Source organism: Phyllostomus hastatus, unplaced genomic scaffold (assembly GCF_019186645.2).
Source record: "Phyllostomus hastatus isolate PE091 unplaced genomic scaffold, TTU_PhHast_1.1 phas_contig_86, whole genome shotgun sequence".
Lineage (NCBI taxonomy): Eukaryota > Metazoa > Chordata > Mammalia > Chiroptera > Phyllostomidae > Phyllostomus > Phyllostomus hastatus.
Genome location: NW_025333977.1, coordinates 62386673 through 62406139, shown reverse-complemented (window position 1 = coordinate 62406139; position 19467 = coordinate 62386673). Strand labels below are relative to the sequence as shown.

At 34.4% G+C, this 19467-nt stretch overlaps 2 protein-coding genes across 2 annotated transcripts in view; one reads left to right on the top strand and one right to left on the bottom strand.

Moving 5' to 3' along the window:
• Positions 1–19467, top strand: part of CGGBP1 (CGG triplet repeat binding protein 1) — an 88425-nt gene that overhangs the window by 25217 nt on the left and 43741 nt on the right. The window lies entirely within an intron of this gene.
• The window catches only part of ZNF654 (zinc finger protein 654), a 76824-nt gene that overhangs the window by 20719 nt on the left and 36638 nt on the right, over positions 1–19467 (bottom strand). Inside the window, exon 3 of the mRNA XM_045850772.1 lies at positions 12257–12338. Within this exon, the coding sequence (XP_045706728.1) occupies positions 12257–12338 (82 nt within the window). The remainder of the gene's footprint in view (positions 1–12256; positions 12339–19467) is intronic.

Here is a 19467-nt window from a genome sequence, read left to right as displayed (position 1 = left end):
TGCACTGGTAGAGTATTGAAGGTGTCTACCAGTGCAATCTCGTGTTTATCACATAAGAGAAAGACCTTGCTTTATTTAGTGTTAACATCTTAATTCCTAGGTAGTTAAAAGCTTCTTCATACAGAGTTAGGAAAGGAAAAGTGTACCAAAGAAGATATATTTTCAATAAAAACTTTTAGCCCTGGCTGGCGTAACTCAGTGGATTGAGCACAGGCTGCGAACCGAAGTATTGCAGGTTCCATTCCCAGTCAAGGTACATGCCTGGGTTGCAGGCCATGACCCCCAGCAACTGCACATTGATGTTTCTCTCTCTCTCACTCTCTCTCTCTCTCTCTCTCTCTCTCTCTCTCTCGCCTCTTTCCTTCCCTCTCTAAAAATAAATAAATAAAATCTTTAAAAATAACTTTTATAATCAAAATTGGATTTTATGAAAATAATGTGTTAAGAAGTACTATGCATTATCTCTTATTTTAACAAAATATAGATTTCTAAGTAAAATTATAGAATACCATAGTCATATTCATTCATAAGCAAGTTATTGTAACAAATCAGAGCAAAAACATAAAAGGCCTTTAATTTGGTTAATTTATAAAAACAGAGCCTTTAAAATACACTAAAATATTTATAATACTTGAAGTGAGATAACAATGATCATGATATCTTTTATTATCACTTTCATTATCTTACAATGAAGCACTTCAAAAGTTGTAAAATTTAAAGATGTGATGCAGTTTTCTTTTACAAAAAAAGAAAATTATCACATATTTGTTGTTGTTTTTTGTGTTTAAGTTCCTGAGGAGTATTCACCCGATGATTTAGAACAAATGAATACTCTGAATTTTACCCATATAAATTAAAGAAGACAGTATGATAATGAAAAAGTTACTGCTTTTCAAAAAAAAGTTCTTATGAGTTTAGAAGTGTTTGTATAAATAACCAATGTCACCTACAGCCCTGACTGGTGTGGCTTAGTTGGTTGGGTGCCCTTCTGCAAAGTGTAGGGTTGGCAATTTGATTCCTGGTCAGGGCACATACCTAGGTTGCAGGTTTGGTCCCTGGTGCTCGGGGGCACAAAACAAAAGGCAACTGATCAATGGTTCCCTCTCACATCAATGTTTCTTTCCCTCTCTTTCACCCTCCCTTCCCTCTCTAAAAATAAGTAAATAATTTTTTTAAAAAGTCACCTATAAAGCTTGTATCTATGCCATTAAAAAAACTTAAACTAAAATTTTCTATTGAAAAATCTTTCAACTGGATCACTTTAAATTCATTTGTTGAAAATGGTTACTATTCAAGAAAACACTGACTTTAGGAACAATGAAAATGTAATACTCAAATTTCAACAAAACTCTAAAAATTTGGTGAAAGGCATTTAAAACCAAGAAACACAACTTTAGAAATGAAATTTTTCCATGAAAATCTACCAAAGGTATCTTTTCCACCTATATGATAGCTATTAAAACCAAATATCAAAGTAAACTAAATTTAAAATCAGACTTTGAATTATTATATGACCAAGTATTACAATTTTTCAAAAATAAAGCATATTCAATCACACTGATGCCATTAAAGTTTTTACACTGTTAAATATTTTATTTTTATCCTTTTAAAATGTATTTTTGTTTCATAGTATATATAGTATTAGTACATGTACATAAATAATAAATATACATATACTGGGGATATGTGCTCAAACTCTTTACAAAAAAAAAAAAAGAACAAAACAAAACCTAGATGGGTAAGATATCAGAGGTCTGCAAACTCCTGATTTTAGGTTACTTGTATTTATATTTATGTTTAGAATCAGATATAAAACTCTTTCTGTTGATCTTAAGGTCATGTCAGTTTTTTTAACATCTCCTAATCTGCTTCTTCCTTGCTACTTCTACAGGCTTATACTCTTGTCTAGGTCTTCATCATAGTGTTATCACTCAGATAACCACAATAAAGTTTCTATCTCCACCATCTCTCTAATAAGGCAGTTTTTAGAAGGTTTTAAAAAGTTGGATTATGAAGCATTTAAGCTAGTAGTATAAATACAACATTTCTTTATACCTCATCTTTTGACATATGCATTATTGCAAACACATGGTTATTACATTATTTCATATAAAAAGATTAAGAAATACTGGAAAGAATGCTGGGTTAAGAGTAAGACCTAGGTCCTTATTTTGCTTCTAGAAACCTCAAACCCCACTGGGGTTTACAAGAGATTATTGGATTAAACAATTTTTAAGGTAACTCCCAATCCAAAATTATAAAAATGCAGATACCTATAAATTAGACATATTTGATTTTTAAAAATAACTAGAATCATGTCCTTACTGAACTATTTAATATATCCCTCATTTAACATTTGAAAAAAATGAATATTTAAATTATCTAATTGGTTATCTATTTAATAAACAATTACATTTTTATATAATTTTTTAAAATTTAAATAATAAACAAATGTTTCTTAAATTTAGCAGAGTGTTATCTGAGGGGGAAGCTAGTCATAAATACTGTAAAACTATCAAGTGAGAGCACAAATTCCAAAATTAATTGGTGGTTGCCATGCTAATGAAAGTACACCCCTCCATTAACATTTTTAAATAAGTAATGAAATAATATGGCCAACAGAGAAGTGTAATTGTTGTAGTTTTAACCTGTAAGACTGACGCTGAAGCAAGAATTAAGGTATATGCAAGGTTTAAGCACAGATTTCTACACTATGAAATAAATATAAAATACGACTCAGCAGAAAGAGCGCTGGAGTCAATCAAGGGAACAGGTCACAATACTGACTGTGCTACAAATTGGGCAAGTTATTTAATCTCCAATAAATATTGCTAAATAGATGAATGAATGAATCTCTCTGGTCCTCAGTTGTATCATTTATTAAAAAATTAGATTGTCTTCTACAGTTCTTGAAAGCTAAATTTTCTATGGTCTAATATTTTATCTGGGAATATATAAACTACTCCAAGCACTAGCATGCTTGTAAGTCTACTTAGTATGTATCCGTATTAGGGCACTCTACAAAATCAGCTTTCAGTGAACAACAAATACCCCACTAATCCTGATGTGCTTTTAAAGCTAGTTCCAAAGTGTTAATTGTATCATTGATTTTGAAGGCACTTACATGCCTGCTCCTGACAACACAAGACTGCAAGATGCTCAGGATATACAACCTTTATGATCTGACACTGTGGTATGGAATAACTATTAATACACATTGATGTGCAGTACACTCTTTTAGATGACTGTTGTTCCATGTGTCACTAACTTTTCCTGAAATAAAGAACTTACTGACACTGACAGTCCTATCTTTTGGAGGATTGCTTTTGGTCCCTTGAGCTTACATGTCTCAAGTTTATATAGTACTTTAAGCTTGAAATAACTCAGGCTCTTGTGTCCCTTCAAAGTAAAACCTCAACAGTTAAACTGAAGTAAGGTATTTCCTTATCCAAAAAATTATTTTAAAAAATGCAGAGAAAGTGAAAATATTTCTGAGCTCATGATATACAAGAATTATTTTGCCAATATATATATATCACTTTGGGCAAGGGAAACAAAGAAAAAAATAAACAGGACTACATCAAATTAAAAAAGCTTCTGCACAGCAAAAGAAACCATCAACAAAATGAAAAGGGAACCCACTGTTTGGGAGAACATATTTTCCAATGATACATCAGACAAGGGTTTTATCTCCAAAATACAGAAAGAACTTATACGACTCAACAGCAGGAAGACAATCCAATTTTAAAATGGGCAAAGGACCTGAATAGACAATTCTCCAAAGAGGACATACAGATGACCAGTTGATATGAAAAAAATGCTCAACATCACTAATCATCAGAGAGATGCAAATTAAAACTACAATATGTATCACCTCATACCTGCCAGAATGGCTATCATCAATAAATCAATAAACAAGTGCTGGAGATGGAAATTAAAACTACAATAGGTATCACCTCATACCTGCCAGAATGGCTATCATCAATAAATCAATAAACAACAAATGCTGGTGAGGATGTGGAGAAAAAGGAACCCTAGTGCACTGCTAGTGGGAATGCAGACTGGTGCAGCCAGTATGGAAAACACTATGGTGTTTCCTCAAAAAGTTAAAAATGGAACTGACATTCCACCCAGTGATCCCCCTTCTGGGTCACCAATCAGAAACAATATAGTCACCCCTATTTTCATGCAGCATTATTTACAATAGCCAAGATCCAGAAACAGCCCAAGTGCCCATCCACAGATGAGTGGACAAAAAGCTGTGGTACATTTACACAATGGAATACCACATGGCTATAAAAAAGAAGGACCTCTTCCCTTTGCAACAGCACAGATGGACCTGGAGAACATTATGCTAAGCAAAATAAGCCAGTAGGAGAAAGGCAAATACCATATAATCTCATTTATATGTGGAAACTAATGAACAAAGTAAACTGACAAACAAAATAGGACCAAAGGCATGGATACACGTAGACTGCCAGATCTCAGGGGGTGAGAGAGAGGGATGAGATTAGCCAAGAATATATATGCATACCCCATGGACACAAACAACAATGTGGTGAAGGCCAGGGGGGCATGGTGGTGGTGGTAAAAATGGGGCACAGGGCTGGGTGGAGGTGGGCAAAGGTGAGGGGATAAGAGACATCTGTTAATATGTTGGCAATAAATAATAAAAATAATTTTAAAAAGATAAATTACTGTGGAAAAAATATCAAAACTTTACCTATTTCAACACAAGATTTGTCAAAGGAATATAATCTTTACAAATGATTTCAGAACCTGAAACTTTAATTTTAACACCAATCCTTTTTACTTCCAGTACTATACATATGTGGCATACTTGTCAAGTATGTTTCTTTCATAGATGATTATTTTCCCTTGCACTTTTCTCACAATTAAACATACTGTGATTCTCTTTTTTCTGCACATTGTCAAAGTAGAATCCACAAGTAAATATTTGATGGTTTTACCCCATGAATATGTTTACTGAACTCTATCTCACTGTACACAGGAGTGACCAATGAACTATAAGGTAGACAGTTTTCAACAATATGCCTCATTGTTTCTTGTGTTTTAGAGTTCAGCAAGATGATACATCTCTAAACAAATTTTTAGAAATGAAAAATATGGCTAGACATCATAGAAGTTCTGTGGATTTATTTATCCTTCATTTGTTTTTGCCAACATAAGTACTAAGGGACTAAGACTAGCAAGTGTTAGAGACACAGGGATGAGTCAGTCTCTGCCCACCCATCGAACAGCACAGTTAGAGAGACTATCAAATCACAGACGGATGTATATTTTGATTAACAGTGGAAAAATTTAAAGGGGAAAAGTCACGTGCAATCAAAATGGTATGGCATGGAGACAAAGAATAACTTCTATCAGGAAAGAAAATAGCGGAACACAATTTTGAAACTGCTACTCACAAAATGTCTTGCTATTAAGCTGATATGGTGTAGTATTCTTTAAACACCAGGACTATTTTGGTGTTTTTAAATACCAAGATTAGGCCTTTGCCAAATTAAGCCTTTGGGCAACTCATTCCAAGAAGTCTAGTAAGGGGATATTGTCCAGAAGGTTTTGGTATTAAGTCAATAGTTCTAAACTTCCTCATATTAGCTAAAAATAAAAAAATCTGGGAGGTGTGCTGGTTTATAATGCCAATGAATATACACTCTAACACTTAAGGGAAGATCAACACTTACTCCTATGAAACAGGATGGGAACAATTTATTTAACCTCCTCTCTCTTGTGCTGGTTCTTTTTTATTATTTTATGCTCTTCTCTTATCATGTTATTACAATAAAATAGCCTTGGGCCTTCTCCTGCTTGGAAGGGTATATCCCCTACACACTCCTAGCTCCTGCCCCCATTCACCTAAAGAAGGACAAACAGATTAAAAAAAACAACAACAACAAAAACAAAAAAACTGGGTGGAATCCAAGGGAAGAAAGCTTAACTAAGGCTTACTTCTAGTCTTAAAACAAAAGATCTGACTTATACACTGACCCTATGGGATAGGGATAGAGTTTTTCTCTCAGGTCAGAGTTTTCTCTCCAGGGCAGACTCATTAACACATTTGCAGAGCTATAAGCAGTAAGGTTTCTAGATTACTGGTTGGCATTTTGCAGGCTTCCCCAAACTCTCTTTTATTTTTCTAAATTAAAAAGAAAAAACCTTCATAACATCTATTTTTCTCTTGACTTACTAAAGTATTACGTGTTCTTGGTTTAAAAAATAAAAACTGGAAGCTACAAATATAAACCCACGAGTCTAACCATTACTGGGCATTAGTATTTGGATATTCCAAAGGTATTTCAAACTGTGTCTAAAATGGAACTTATCTTCTTTTTATATCCTGCTCTTCTCCTTGTAATTCCCACCCATTTAAGGAATGGCCCTACCCTGTGTGGTTACTTCAGCTTAGATACCTAATAATATACTTGATTAGTCTGTATCTTCCTTAGCCCCATCCAATCAAAACCACAATAGGATTTTAGTTCCAAATTATTACTTTTATTTAAAACTTGTATTTCCTTTTTCTAGGAACATTTCTGACATTAATAGAATTTTCATAATAGTCATATTAACAATAATTTTAACTTGTTTCCTCAGGTCAATCCTATTTCTTTTATTCTATAATAACTCTATTAGTAAATTCTTTGTTTCAGTCATTTCTAAATCAGCTGTCATACTTTTTTGTTTTCCTGACAGAAGACATGTAGCTGGTTTGTTTCCCAAGAACTTGAAGTATTATTTCTCTTGTCCTGTCTAATAAATTATAGTGCTTGTCAGCTGTATTAAACTATTTTTCTTCTCTTGAAAAACTCCTTAGACAGTATCTATTTATGCTTTTGTTATCAAAGTATGGTCAGCTTGATTATATTTTTTCTTCATTGAAATCTTACTTATTCTATATAAGTCTTGCATTTGTAGAACTTTCCTTTACCCTGAAAATTGAAGACTACTACAAGATATGGTTGCACATACCTTTGAATAGAAAATTATTTTTTTTAGAGACCATTTCCTTTATTGATTTGGTTTTTCCTGAAGCTAACCTACTGCTGATTGCCTTTACTACACTTTTAATTTAGTATTTTCATCTCTGTACAGTATGTTACCTCCATACATTTTGGGGGGTTGTCCCTTTTTTATAATTTCAGTGGAAGATACTCTGAACTCATTTCAGTGGAAGATACTCTGAACTCAACTGCATAAGAACATAACTGATTCTTTTTTAACTGTCTTATCAAGTAATTGATTATAAAAGGTGTTATTCTCTTTATTCATCTTTATCTAGAATATCTGGAACAGAGAGCTGTTTTACTAATGGGAAATCTCTGACCAACCTTCCAAGCCCAAACCAACATAGAAAGGAGAAGTTTTAATTTGTTAGATCAATGTAAAGAGGAAACTATAATGAGACAACCACACCTTTATAAGATTTTCTTACCTCTTACACGTGTATTGGGACATACTACCTTTGGTTTGGGTTATACCTTCATTCTCTCAATAGAAGGAATGCTCTCATGCAAAGCCACACATCCCATTTTTAATGTAGGTGTAACAGTCATATCGAGATTCCTGTTCTATGGGCTCTGATGCACACTTAATACACTCTCAAGAAGTACCAACAACTTTTCCTTCCTGGCTGCTTGAAGATCAGCTACCATCATGAACAACACAATTAACTATCCTTGGATCAGGAAGTTCATGACCAACAGACTACTACAGTGGAAACAAATGGTCCTTGACATCCTTCACCCTAGGAAAGCAACAGTACCTAAGACAGAAAATTCGGCAAAAAACTATCTAAAATATGTAAGATCACAGCAGATATTATCTTTATATTTAGATTCAGAACCCACTTTGGTGGTGGCAAGGCCACTGGCTTTGGCATGATTTATGATTTCAAAGAAAAATCAACCTAAACATACACTTGCAAGACATAGCCTGTATGACAAGACATGGCCTGTATGACAAGAAAAGAACAAAAGGAACATAAGAACAGACTGAAGAAAGACAAGGGGACTGCAAAGGCCAATGTTGGTGCTGGCACAAAGTGAGCTGGAGATTGGATAAAAGGAGTAAAGATTCTCCAGTGACTTTATCTGCAGTGGTTGTGCCAATTTTTCATGAGTGTATTGATAAAACAAGAACTTACCAAAAGCCACATACCAAATGCCCCACCATCTACCATTTCCTCCAGCCCCAGTTATTATAAGCTGGTGGTAGGAGGCAGGGAACATTACTAGATAGCACTGAATGTCTCACTCCTCTTTATCTTTCTCTCAAATTCCCCTATTTATCTTCATTCAGTTAATCAAGTACTGTTTGCCCAAGTAGTCTGACATCAACTGTACATGCCCCAACCGGGGACCAAACCTGCAACCCAGACACGTGTTCTGGCCGGAAATCAAACCAGATAACGCCTTACGGAGCCAACACTGGTCAGAGCAGGTTTGCCCAAGTTCTTTTTGTTTTTTTTTTTAATTTTATTTAAATTGTTGTTGCAGTACAATTTTCTATCTTTTACTCCCATCCCAACCTACCCACCCAACTCTCCCCTCCTCCCTCCCATTTCCACCCACCCCTAGTTTTTATCCATGTATCCTTATACTCATTCTTACAAACCCTTCCCCTTTTCCCCTGAAATTCCCCTTGATAGAGGTCTTTGTCCTAGTTTCTAGCATTCATAAGGAATTTTTCCTTATTTTATATTATTTTTGTCATTTCATTAGGAATCTAGAAAATTTAATTAAATTAATGAGGTTTGGAGACCTAGTGTATGAATTCAATCACAAGCCTATGGAAAACTCCCCAATGAATTAATTAAAAATAATAATGAGGTAGGTACAGCATATAGGAAATGTGTCACCCTGGCCAGGTGTCTCAGTTGATTGGAACACTGTCATGTACACAAAAAGGTTAAAGGTTCAATCCCTGGTCAGGACATATACCTGGACTGCAGGTTCGACCCCTGTCGGGTGCATGTACAGGAGGCAACGGATCGATATTTCTCACAATGACGTTTCTCTCTCTCCCCTTCCCTCCCTCCCTCCCTCTAAAATCAATAAACATATCTTCGGATGAAGATTTAAAAAATGCACGTTCTTGCTTTGAGGTAAAGAAAAATTGTCAGAAACCAAGGGGTAAACAAGCAGACTTTTAAAAGCCAGTAAATGGAGTATCTGGCTCTAAGAATAAAGTTGCCTCTTGGAATAAGCCAGAGGAAAAATTATAGTCAGTGGATAAGACTTAAAAATTTTTATTTGGCCATGGCTGGTGTGGCTCCGTGGATTGAGCGCCCGCCTGAGAACCAAAGAGTCACCGGTTGATTCCTAGTCAGGGCACATGCCTGGGTTGTGGGCTAGGTCTCCAGTAAGGGGTATGTGAGAGGCAACCACACATTGATCTTTCTCTCCCTTTCTTTCTCCCTCCCTTTCCCTCTCTCTAAAAATAAATAAATCTTTTTAAAATATTTCTACTTGAACAGCTTAGGTTTTAGGAGAAAAATTCATGGAAGAACAAAATGAGCTTAATTAAGAGCTAGGTGTTGGTCTTATTGTGAAGACAAATAAGTCCAGGTAGTATGACATCAGAGAGCTCACACTCTTCACCAGACAGGTTTTAAGGCCTGCCCTAAGCTTTAAGTCAGATCTTTTGCTATGAATGATGCCAAGCTGGTGACCCTATGCTGCGAGTACAATATTGTCCCCATTTTACAAATGCAGAAAACAGACAAAGAAATTGCCCAAGATGACAGAATGGGTAGCAAAACTAGTACACTCACAGTTGGAATGCGGGGGTGGAGAGTGGACACAAAAGGAATAATTAACTCAAATCCAACAAAGAATATTAGTCCACTGATGGACTCAGGTCCAGGGACCAGCACTACAGGCATCACCTCAAAGCATATTAGAAGTGCAGATTCTCAGTCTCCACCCCAGAGCTACTGAGTCTGTAATCTGTATTTTAACAACATTCCCCAGGTACATGGTAGAGGAGAAAGAGCACAGTCTTAAGCTGGTATGAATCTGTATGAAAGTTGGACAGAAAGAAATCACTTGGGGAAACAGAGTTTATACTAGCAATATAAGTTAAAAAAATTTCAGAAGATGATATTGGGATTGCTATTGGATTACCAAAGGTCGGTCAAAAACCTACAAAATTCACAAAGCTTATTAAATACAAGAATTTGAGCAGGAGATAGAATGGGTACAAAAACCATAAACTTTCCCTTGAAGAAATGATTATATTGATAACTGAATGGATACACTGCTCACAAAAAATAAAAATAAAGAATAAATCCCTTCAAAATGTTAAGATTTCACACATTTAAAACAAGTTAAATACTGTCTCTCATCTACTCTATAGACACTTCATTGGTTCCCACCGTCAAAGTTCAGTCACCATCCCCATGAGGGACTCCCTGACGACCCATTTAAAGCTAAAATTTTCTCCCCAATACTACTATGCCAGCACTCCTTATCCCCCCGCCTGCTTCATTTTTCTCCCAGTCATTTGACTCATTCTAAAATACTCTTAATTTACAAGTTTGGTTTATTGTATTTGTTTCCACATTAGAATCAAACTCCACAATAACAAGTTTTTTCTGTTTTTGCTTACTACTATTTGTCCCAGAGCTTAGTACCTAGCATATAGTGGGAACACAATAAATATCTGCTTGAGTAAAAGCTGAAGAATGGATTGCCAAGAATACAAGTTTCAAAGGAAAAAAATGAATGGGAAATTAGTAAGTTTTAAATACTTGACTATAGGTTCAATTAAGCTCCATGACAATAGGTATTTTTACCTCTTTTGCTGAATGTAGGAATAGATATAGTAAAGTGTTTAATATAACATTCCTAATTTCACTGATTCTAACATGTATTTTTAAATATTTATACTACTCTAAAATCAGAATATTTTTATATTCAATATCCTAGAATTCATGTCAGCCTGATTATGGTCATGATGTAGTTGTAATTCTCCTTGAATGGACATTCAAAGAGCACAGAAACTTGCAAAAGTATATATTGCAACTCAGAATAAAATCCAAAACTAGCAAAGAACTTTTTTAATTCTTGGGAACCAAACATGTGGGATGGGTGTGGAGCAATTGATCTAATTTAACAACACCTCTGAAGCAGGTCAAAAGTTGGCTGAACAGAACCATAAAGCCAGCCTAAGCTTTTAAAAAAGCCAAATTCCAATGAGCTTTAGTTTTTATTATTTTAGAAAATGCTATTTCACTAACACTTTGATGTTGCTGAAGACAAAATGGTATTAAAAAACAGACATCAATAGGTGAGTGGAAAAGCAAATCTGGACTCAGATTCTGAATGTGAAGAAGTTTTAGATATACTTGACACAATTAAGTTTGCTTATCATTTTTCTCTTTCGTATATGCAATAGAATGATTGATTATAAAAAATATTCATTGTAAAAGCTTGCTTTAAATAAACATGAAAAAAATTGTAGGTGAAAGAAAGCACTGGACTCTTCCTAAAGGTGGACAGCAATACTGGTGTTTGACCATCATCAGCCTTTCTTGTTAACACCACAGGAATAAACATAAGATACATTGTGTGAACACTTTTGCCCCTAGGGGGAGCTCAAAGCGCATCTTCCTTTACCCCAGAGAAGTGCTGATGAGATAATGCCAATGACACACATTAGTGAGCCCAAGTACTACTACTAGGTATTTCTTTGTAAATAAATGCTAAAAAGATTAAAGTTCTTGCCATCTACAAGAGAGGTCTTGGATATTTTTTATTCTCTTCCCTCATACAGAATGTGCAAAAATATCTACCCTCTATCTTGGGGAGGCTATTGAGAAGATAGATTAAAAAAAAAAAATCAGGGTACAGCCAAGGGGGAAAGTGCATGGAACAGACAGCCTGAGTCTAGTCTAGGTAAGGGTGAAGTTCTACATGGGCTTTGAAACCAAAACCTGTAAATAAAAACTGAGTATATGTCCAGGATGTGCTTAGAAATCTACATTGGTGGTGACAGTAGGCTCTGGTATAGCAAATGTAGAATTGGAATCCTATTCATAAACTGCTTAGAAATACAGCTAAAAGTTCATTTTAAGAAACACTTTTTCCACTAGTGTAACAGGATCCTAAACATTGCCACCTTAGTTAAATATAAAAATTACAAACAATAAATAACCAATATACTATTTTTAAGGGGAGAATAAAGGCCTGCTTTAAATGTAGACAAAATGTGAAGTATTAAATTGTTTTACCTGAAATGATCCAAGAATATCCTTTAAGGGTTCTTCATAAAACTCATCTCTTCCAAAGAACAGCAGCAACTCAAAGAAACTCCTAGGAAGAATAAGTGAATAATAATATTCATTGCTTCTTTGACTTTTTTGTCCCAATTTAAGAGAATCTCAAGAGAGAACAGTTATGTATTATCAGATATCTATTTTTAAAATAGTTGGTTTTGAAACACACTGGTCATTTAGGATTCGTGTTACATTTTCAGTAAAAATTTAATAGAAGCATCTTCGAGGAAAATACAAAGAAATGCACTTAAGTTCTAGAACTACAGAATGCATAATTACATTACTCATGCCTACTAGGTTCACACTGCAAAAAAAAAAAAAAAAGAGAAAGAAAAAAAACAACAGGATACCAGGTCCCCAAAATTTGGCTACACATGTGAAGATGATCTAAAATGAGTACACACTCCTAATATAATGGACCCTGGGAAAAAATTCAAAATCTAATTTTTTTCAGAGGGATATAAGGGATAGAGAAATTGACACAAAAATATATTAGAGAGGCACCATGAAACTCTCCACTAACATTTATATTATAGCGATATCACCAATTATGTATCTAATTAATGACACATGGATCCTCAAACTCTAGGCTTACCTAAATTATCATTAGCCTGCTTACAGCAGACTGCCCCAAATCTCATTTTTAAATGAGTTATTTGCAAAATATAACCGAAGACAATGAAATTGAGAACAGGCTGACAGTGACCAGAGGGGAGAGGGGAGGGGATTATAGGGGAAAAGGGTGAAGGGTTTGCAGGAATAATTATAAAGGACACATGGACAATAACAAAGGGAGGTGGAAACAGGTGAGGGAGGTGGGGAGGGCTGGGGTGGTGGGGAGGGGTGGGGGGAAAAGGCAGAAAATTGTACTTGAACAACCATAAAAAAGTGTTAAAAATAAATGAGTTATTTATTTGTTACTATGGAAAATATGTTACTAAGTATTTTATGTGCCTTTAATAATTCATTAATTCATCTGTTCAGAAAGAAATATGACTTATTTCCTAATCACAAGCATGGAAAAGTATAATATTATATATTACTTTGCAATCCTAAATGACAGATCCTTCAAACTCTTGAAATGTAGAAGATACTCAACTAGAAATAGCTAAATTGTATTTTTCTAAACATTTTTTACCTTTAATCAAAATCACTAATAAAGACTGAAATTTTCCATGCAAACATAACTATGAAACTGTATCATTTTAAAAATTAGATAAAAGACCTAAGCATTACACAATAATTACAAAGACCCTTCTAAGCATAGCATAGCAACTATACCCCATGAACTGATATTTTTATAAATTTGACTAAATTTTTAAATGTCAACAGACACAAACCATAAATGCAGTCAAAAGCAAAATGATTCACTGGGGAAGAATCTTTGCTGATTTCCTTAATTGAAAAGCTAACACAGATAATTCTTTATAATGTCAAAAACCCAGTAGAAAACTGGGAGAAAAGACTACTTCACAGAAAAGAAATGCTGGGGAATTTTTATTTCCAATAAGATGTTCTAGTTTACTCAATTAAATAAGTAAAACTTTATGAAGTTGAAATACCACTTTTCCTTCACATTTATAAAAATGAAAATGTTGATAAATTCTATGATGGCTCTGATGTGAAGAACTAAGACTGATGTCTACAGTATTATCCATGGCTGCTTTAGTGCTACAAGAACAGTAGTATGGTTACAGCAGACACTCTACAGTCCTCAAGTCTAAAACATCTGGCCCTTGAAAAAATGTTTGCCAACTTCAGCTTTAGACAGTTGTTTCAGTGATTAAAAGTTAGGAATATTCCATTTTACATGTATGGTTCAGGTTTTACCATTTCCAGTTCTCTTCATTTCTCTGGGTACATTTTCTGTCTAGCATCATGCTTGTGGTACTTTTTTTTTTTTTTTTGCAGTTCAGGTCTTCTGGGAATGAATTCTTTCCGTTTTCTCCTCCCTGAAAACATGCTTGTTTCTCCCTCTCAAATTAAGACTTAATTTTTTTCTTTCAGCACTTTAAAGATGTCAATTTATTATGTTCTGGCTTGCACAGTTCCCTAGGTGTCTGCTGTATTTATCATTAGTCTTCTAAATTAGGTAGTATCTTTTTACTCTTGCAGCCTTCAAGATTTTCTCAGTGATTTTCAGAGTTTGAATGTTAAGCATGCAGGTGATCTACATGGTTGTGTGTGTGTGTGTCAGTGTCACAAATTATCCTGCTTGTTATATAAATTTCTTGATCTGTGGTTAAAGGGTCCTCTTAGATGTAATTATTATATCTCTTCTGAGGTTTCCTTTTACACAAATCAGTGCTTCTCCCTCATCAAACATTTCTAGTCTCTATATTCTACCAATACCTCCTCTTTCCTTTATCCTTCCATTTCTAGGGCTAACAGCAACTTACTAGAGTGCTAAGTCTGATTCACCATCCTCTTCTTATCTACTCTTTCAGTTTTCTAACAACTTTGAAGGAGGTTCTATGAATTAAATGAAAGGAGGTTCTATGAATTTAATTATTCATTAAAATGAATTATCTAGCATGGCTTACATTTCCCTAAGTAGAAATTGATTGAAATAATCTATATATCTTAATCAAAAAGGAAATGGGAGAGGAAACAAAAATAAATTTATTGATGATCATTTCCTACAAGATCAATAGGAAATTATTTTTGGTCTCCCCATGTTCCAAAATTAGAACAGAAAACTTTTTCAGAACATCATAGCTTAAGAAAACCATAACCAAGAGGCTACAGCCAACATAAGTCATATATTTATTTTTATTAAATGTTAAAAAATATGTAAATTTGACTTGGTGCCTTGATACTGTGGGATTTTCTTTTCTATTGAGCTATAATTGACATGTAACATTATATTAGATTCAGGTGGACAACATAATGATTTGATATTTCCATATACTGGAAAATTATCTTCACAACAAATCTAGTTAATATCCATCACCACACAATCACAACTTTTTCTTCTTGTGATACGAATTGTCAACATCTACTCCCTTTAACAACTTTCAAATGTACAATACAACGTTTTTAACTATAGTCATCTTGCTGTACATTAAATCCCAATGTCCTATTCATTTTATAACTGAAATGTACTTTTTGACCACCTTCACCTATTTGGCCCACCTCCCAACCCTCACTACAACAACTATCAACTTGTTCCGAATATCTGAGTTTTGTTTTGTTTAGATTTCATATATATATTATTTTTCTCTCTGAATTATTTCACTTAGCATAATGACCTCAAAGTCCATCTATGTTGTCACAAATATTAAGATTTCCTTCTTTTTTATGAATGATAATATTCTATTATATATGTGTGTGTATCCATTTTCTTCATCCATTCATCCATCACTGGACATATGGGAGGTTTCCATGTCTTACCTACTGTAAATAATGCTTCAATGAACACAGAGGTGCAAGTATCTTTCTGAGTTAGTGTTTTCATTTCCTTTGGATAAATACCCAGGAATGGAACTGCTTGATGATATGTGGTAATTCTATTTTTAATTCTTTGTGGAACAACCATACTGGTTTCCACAACAGCAACACTATTTTACACAACTACCAACAGTGCACAGAGGTTCCCTTGTCTTTACATCCTTGCCAATTCTTATTTGTTATCTTTTTGGGAAAAAAAAATTCTAACAGGTATGAGGTGATACCTCATTGTTGTTTTGATTTTGACTAATGATTTCCTTTATAGTACAAGTTTTTTTAGTTTGATGTAGTCCAACTAGTGTTTTGCTTTTGTTGCCTTTGCCTTTGGTGTCAAGTAAAAAAAAAAAAAAGAAATCATCCCCAAGACTGATGTCAAAGGAACTTTCTGCCCCTATTTTCTTCTAGGAGTTTTATGGTTTCAGGTTTTATGTTCAAGTCTTTGATCCATCTTGAGTTGATTTCTGTGTATGGTACAACAGTGGTTCAGTTTCATGCTTTTAAATGTGGCTGTCCAGTTTTTCCAACACCACTTACAGAAGAAACTGTCCATCCCCCACTGCATATTCTTGGCTCCTTTGTTGTATTCTAATTGACCATGTATGCATGGGTTTATTTCTGGGCTCTCTATTCTGTTCTGTTGATCTACATGTCTGTCCAATCTATGGGCCAATATCATACACTTTTGGTTAGCTTTGTAATATAGTTTGAAATCAGGAAAAGTGATGATCCGGCTTTATTCTTTCTCAGTACTACCTTGGCTATTCAGGATCTTTTGTGGTTCCACACATATTTTAGGAATTATTTGTTATAATTCTGTGAAAAATGCTATTGGATTTTTGATAGAGAGTGCAATGAATCTGTAGTTTGCTTTGGGTAGCATGGACATTCTAACAGTATTAATTCCTCAAATTTATAAACATTTTTTTTTCTCCAATTATTTGTGTCTTCAATTTTTTTTTTTATCAGTATCATACAGTTTTCAGTGTCTAGGTCTTTCATATCCTAGACATGAAATTTATGTCTAGGTATTTTATTCTTTTTGATGAAATTATGAATATGATTACTTTCTTAATTCTTCTGAGAGTTATTAGTGTATAGAAATGAAGAGAATTTTTATACATTTATTTTATATCCTGAAACCTTGCTGAATTAGTTTATTAGTACTAAGGGTATTCTGGTGGAGTCTTTAGAGTTTCTATATATAATGTCAATGCAAATAGAGATGATTTTACTTCTATCAAAGAATACAGTAATATATGTTTAACATATTTTATACCTGTATATTATATATAATTATATACAGAATATTATAGATATCAAGTTAACCCTTTTGCTTACCTATAAGTTCTTAGCATGTCAAGTGATTAAAAAAATTAAAAAACACATAATATATATCATAAACAAGAATTCTACAAACATATGAATTATAATAAAATCTATTAATATCCTGACATTCTGTCCAGGTACATTGAACATTCTGTTTGCCATCCCTGGGTAGCTCTCCTGCTTGTTCATCTAATTTATTGCTCTCGTTCCTTCAGAGCTCAGCTCCAGTGTTAGTTCACCCAGCAAATTTTCCATAACTTCCCAGTCCAAGTCAGGTCCCCTCTTATACTCTTACTGTACTCTGTAATTCTTTCATGATTACAAATACATAATAATGTGACTCTTCAATATGTTTTAGCTCTGTAAAGTTTTTCAGAACAAGGACCAAACTATCTATTTTATTCCTAAAACCAAACAGAGATTTGCAGAATGAATGAATGTATAATTATGAAATAATTGTGGGAAGAATTTCCTGGCTTATTTATTTACTTATTTAAATAAACTAGAATTACAGACTTGTTCTTTTAATACCACCATGTTGCTATTTCCACATTTTTCTTCTGGTAATAAAAATACAATTAACTTTCCTATTAAAGTAAATTCAAATAATACAGAAACTTTTCTTTATAAGAAATGTTACTATTTGATAAAGCAGTAAGATACATAATTTATTTTGTCTAGGACTGTACCTTATATAAGATTTGTTTCTGCTTACTACAATATTCTTTTCATAAGCAGTAGTAACAAAAATCTAAAAAGTAATGAAATAGAAGTCAACAAATGACAAATATTTTTAATACTTTTAAAATACAAAAATACTTTTAAAAGTATTTTTGGAAGCCTAAAAAGCATTTTCACATTATATCACTAAAGCTAGCAAAGATTATATAGAAAAGGAGGGAAAGCCAACATACTGTAACAAGAATAATGCTTCTTGCTTAAAAATAATGTATTTCTATTAACACTTGTTTTCCTCCAAAATCACTAGAGAATAACAACTGTTTTGACATCTTTCAAAATAAACATATAAATACAGTCTTTATACTCTACCTAGCTCTCTTTTCCACTATTTCACTAACTTCTTGAGGGAAGTGTGTATCCCTCCATCATTTCTATGGTTCTGATATGGTTGCCAATGGCTACCAATATAGTATCCTCATTTCCCCTAGTGGGGACTTGTCATCAGGCTAAAACAAACATTTTACCACACTCTCCTCAACACTGTGATTAGTCCAAGAAGTGGGCACACTTAATCTCGGCTGGACCCAATTCCCCCAAATATTTTGGGGATTAGAGGTGTGAGAAGGGGGTTTCTTCTCCCTTGGTTAATAAACTAAACTTAATGGCAGAAATGTCAGCAGCCCTGAGAGAATGAAGCCCCTAGGGAAAGATGGAAAGGGAGAAAACAGTTCCAAATGATATTTCATTATCTGGATTCAGAAAATCATGAACTAGATGGAGGCATAGGTAAACACAACTAAACTCCTCACACAACCACAGCAAAAAATTACAACTAAACTACAAAACAACTATCACCAAGAACTGTCAGAAAATTGAGCTGTATGGAAGTACAACAATCAAGCAATTAAAGAAGTTACATTCATCCAGACAGGCAGGAAAGTAGGAGGGGCAGAGAAGCAGAATTGGCAGTCCCACATCCATGTGTAGTGGATAAAATCAGGAAGAATACCTTGAGAATGAGGGATCCCAGCCCCATACCAGACCACTCAACCCAGGGTTCCAGTGCCAGGAAGGTAAGTCCATGTAACTTCTGGCTGTGAAAACCAGTGAGGAATGAGGCCGCAGAACAAACGGTAGGACTCGGGAGTCTCTCTTAAAGTAGGGACTGCAACGGACTTAGGACTTAGGCAGACTCAATTCCTCTGGGCTCCAGCTGGAAGGTCACCAGTGTCTGGTATCATGGTGAGAGCCAGAGGACAGCTATCTCCCAGACAAAACTCCAGAGGACAAGCAGTGGCCATAGTCCCCTTTCTGAGCCATCCCTCACACAGAGCCACAAAGCAGTAATACCATACCTGAGACTCCAACCTGGTTCAAATGGGTTGCCCCTCCCTCCCTGGTGATTACCTAAGGCTCCTCCCCATCCAATTTACTGAGTGCTTTTATACAATAGGCCACACTACTAAGACAGGGAGTCAAAGCAGCTCTACCTAATACACAGAAACAAACACAGGGAAGCTGCCAAGTTGAGGAGACAAAGAAATATGGCCCAAATGAAAGAAAAGAATAAAACTCCAAAAAAAAAATCTAACTGAAAAAAAACTAAAAGTTCAAAAACTATGAACATTAAAATGGCAATAAATCCACAACTATAAACAATAGAATCTAGTAAAAAAAAAGGCAGATAAACAAAACAGAAACAGAATCAT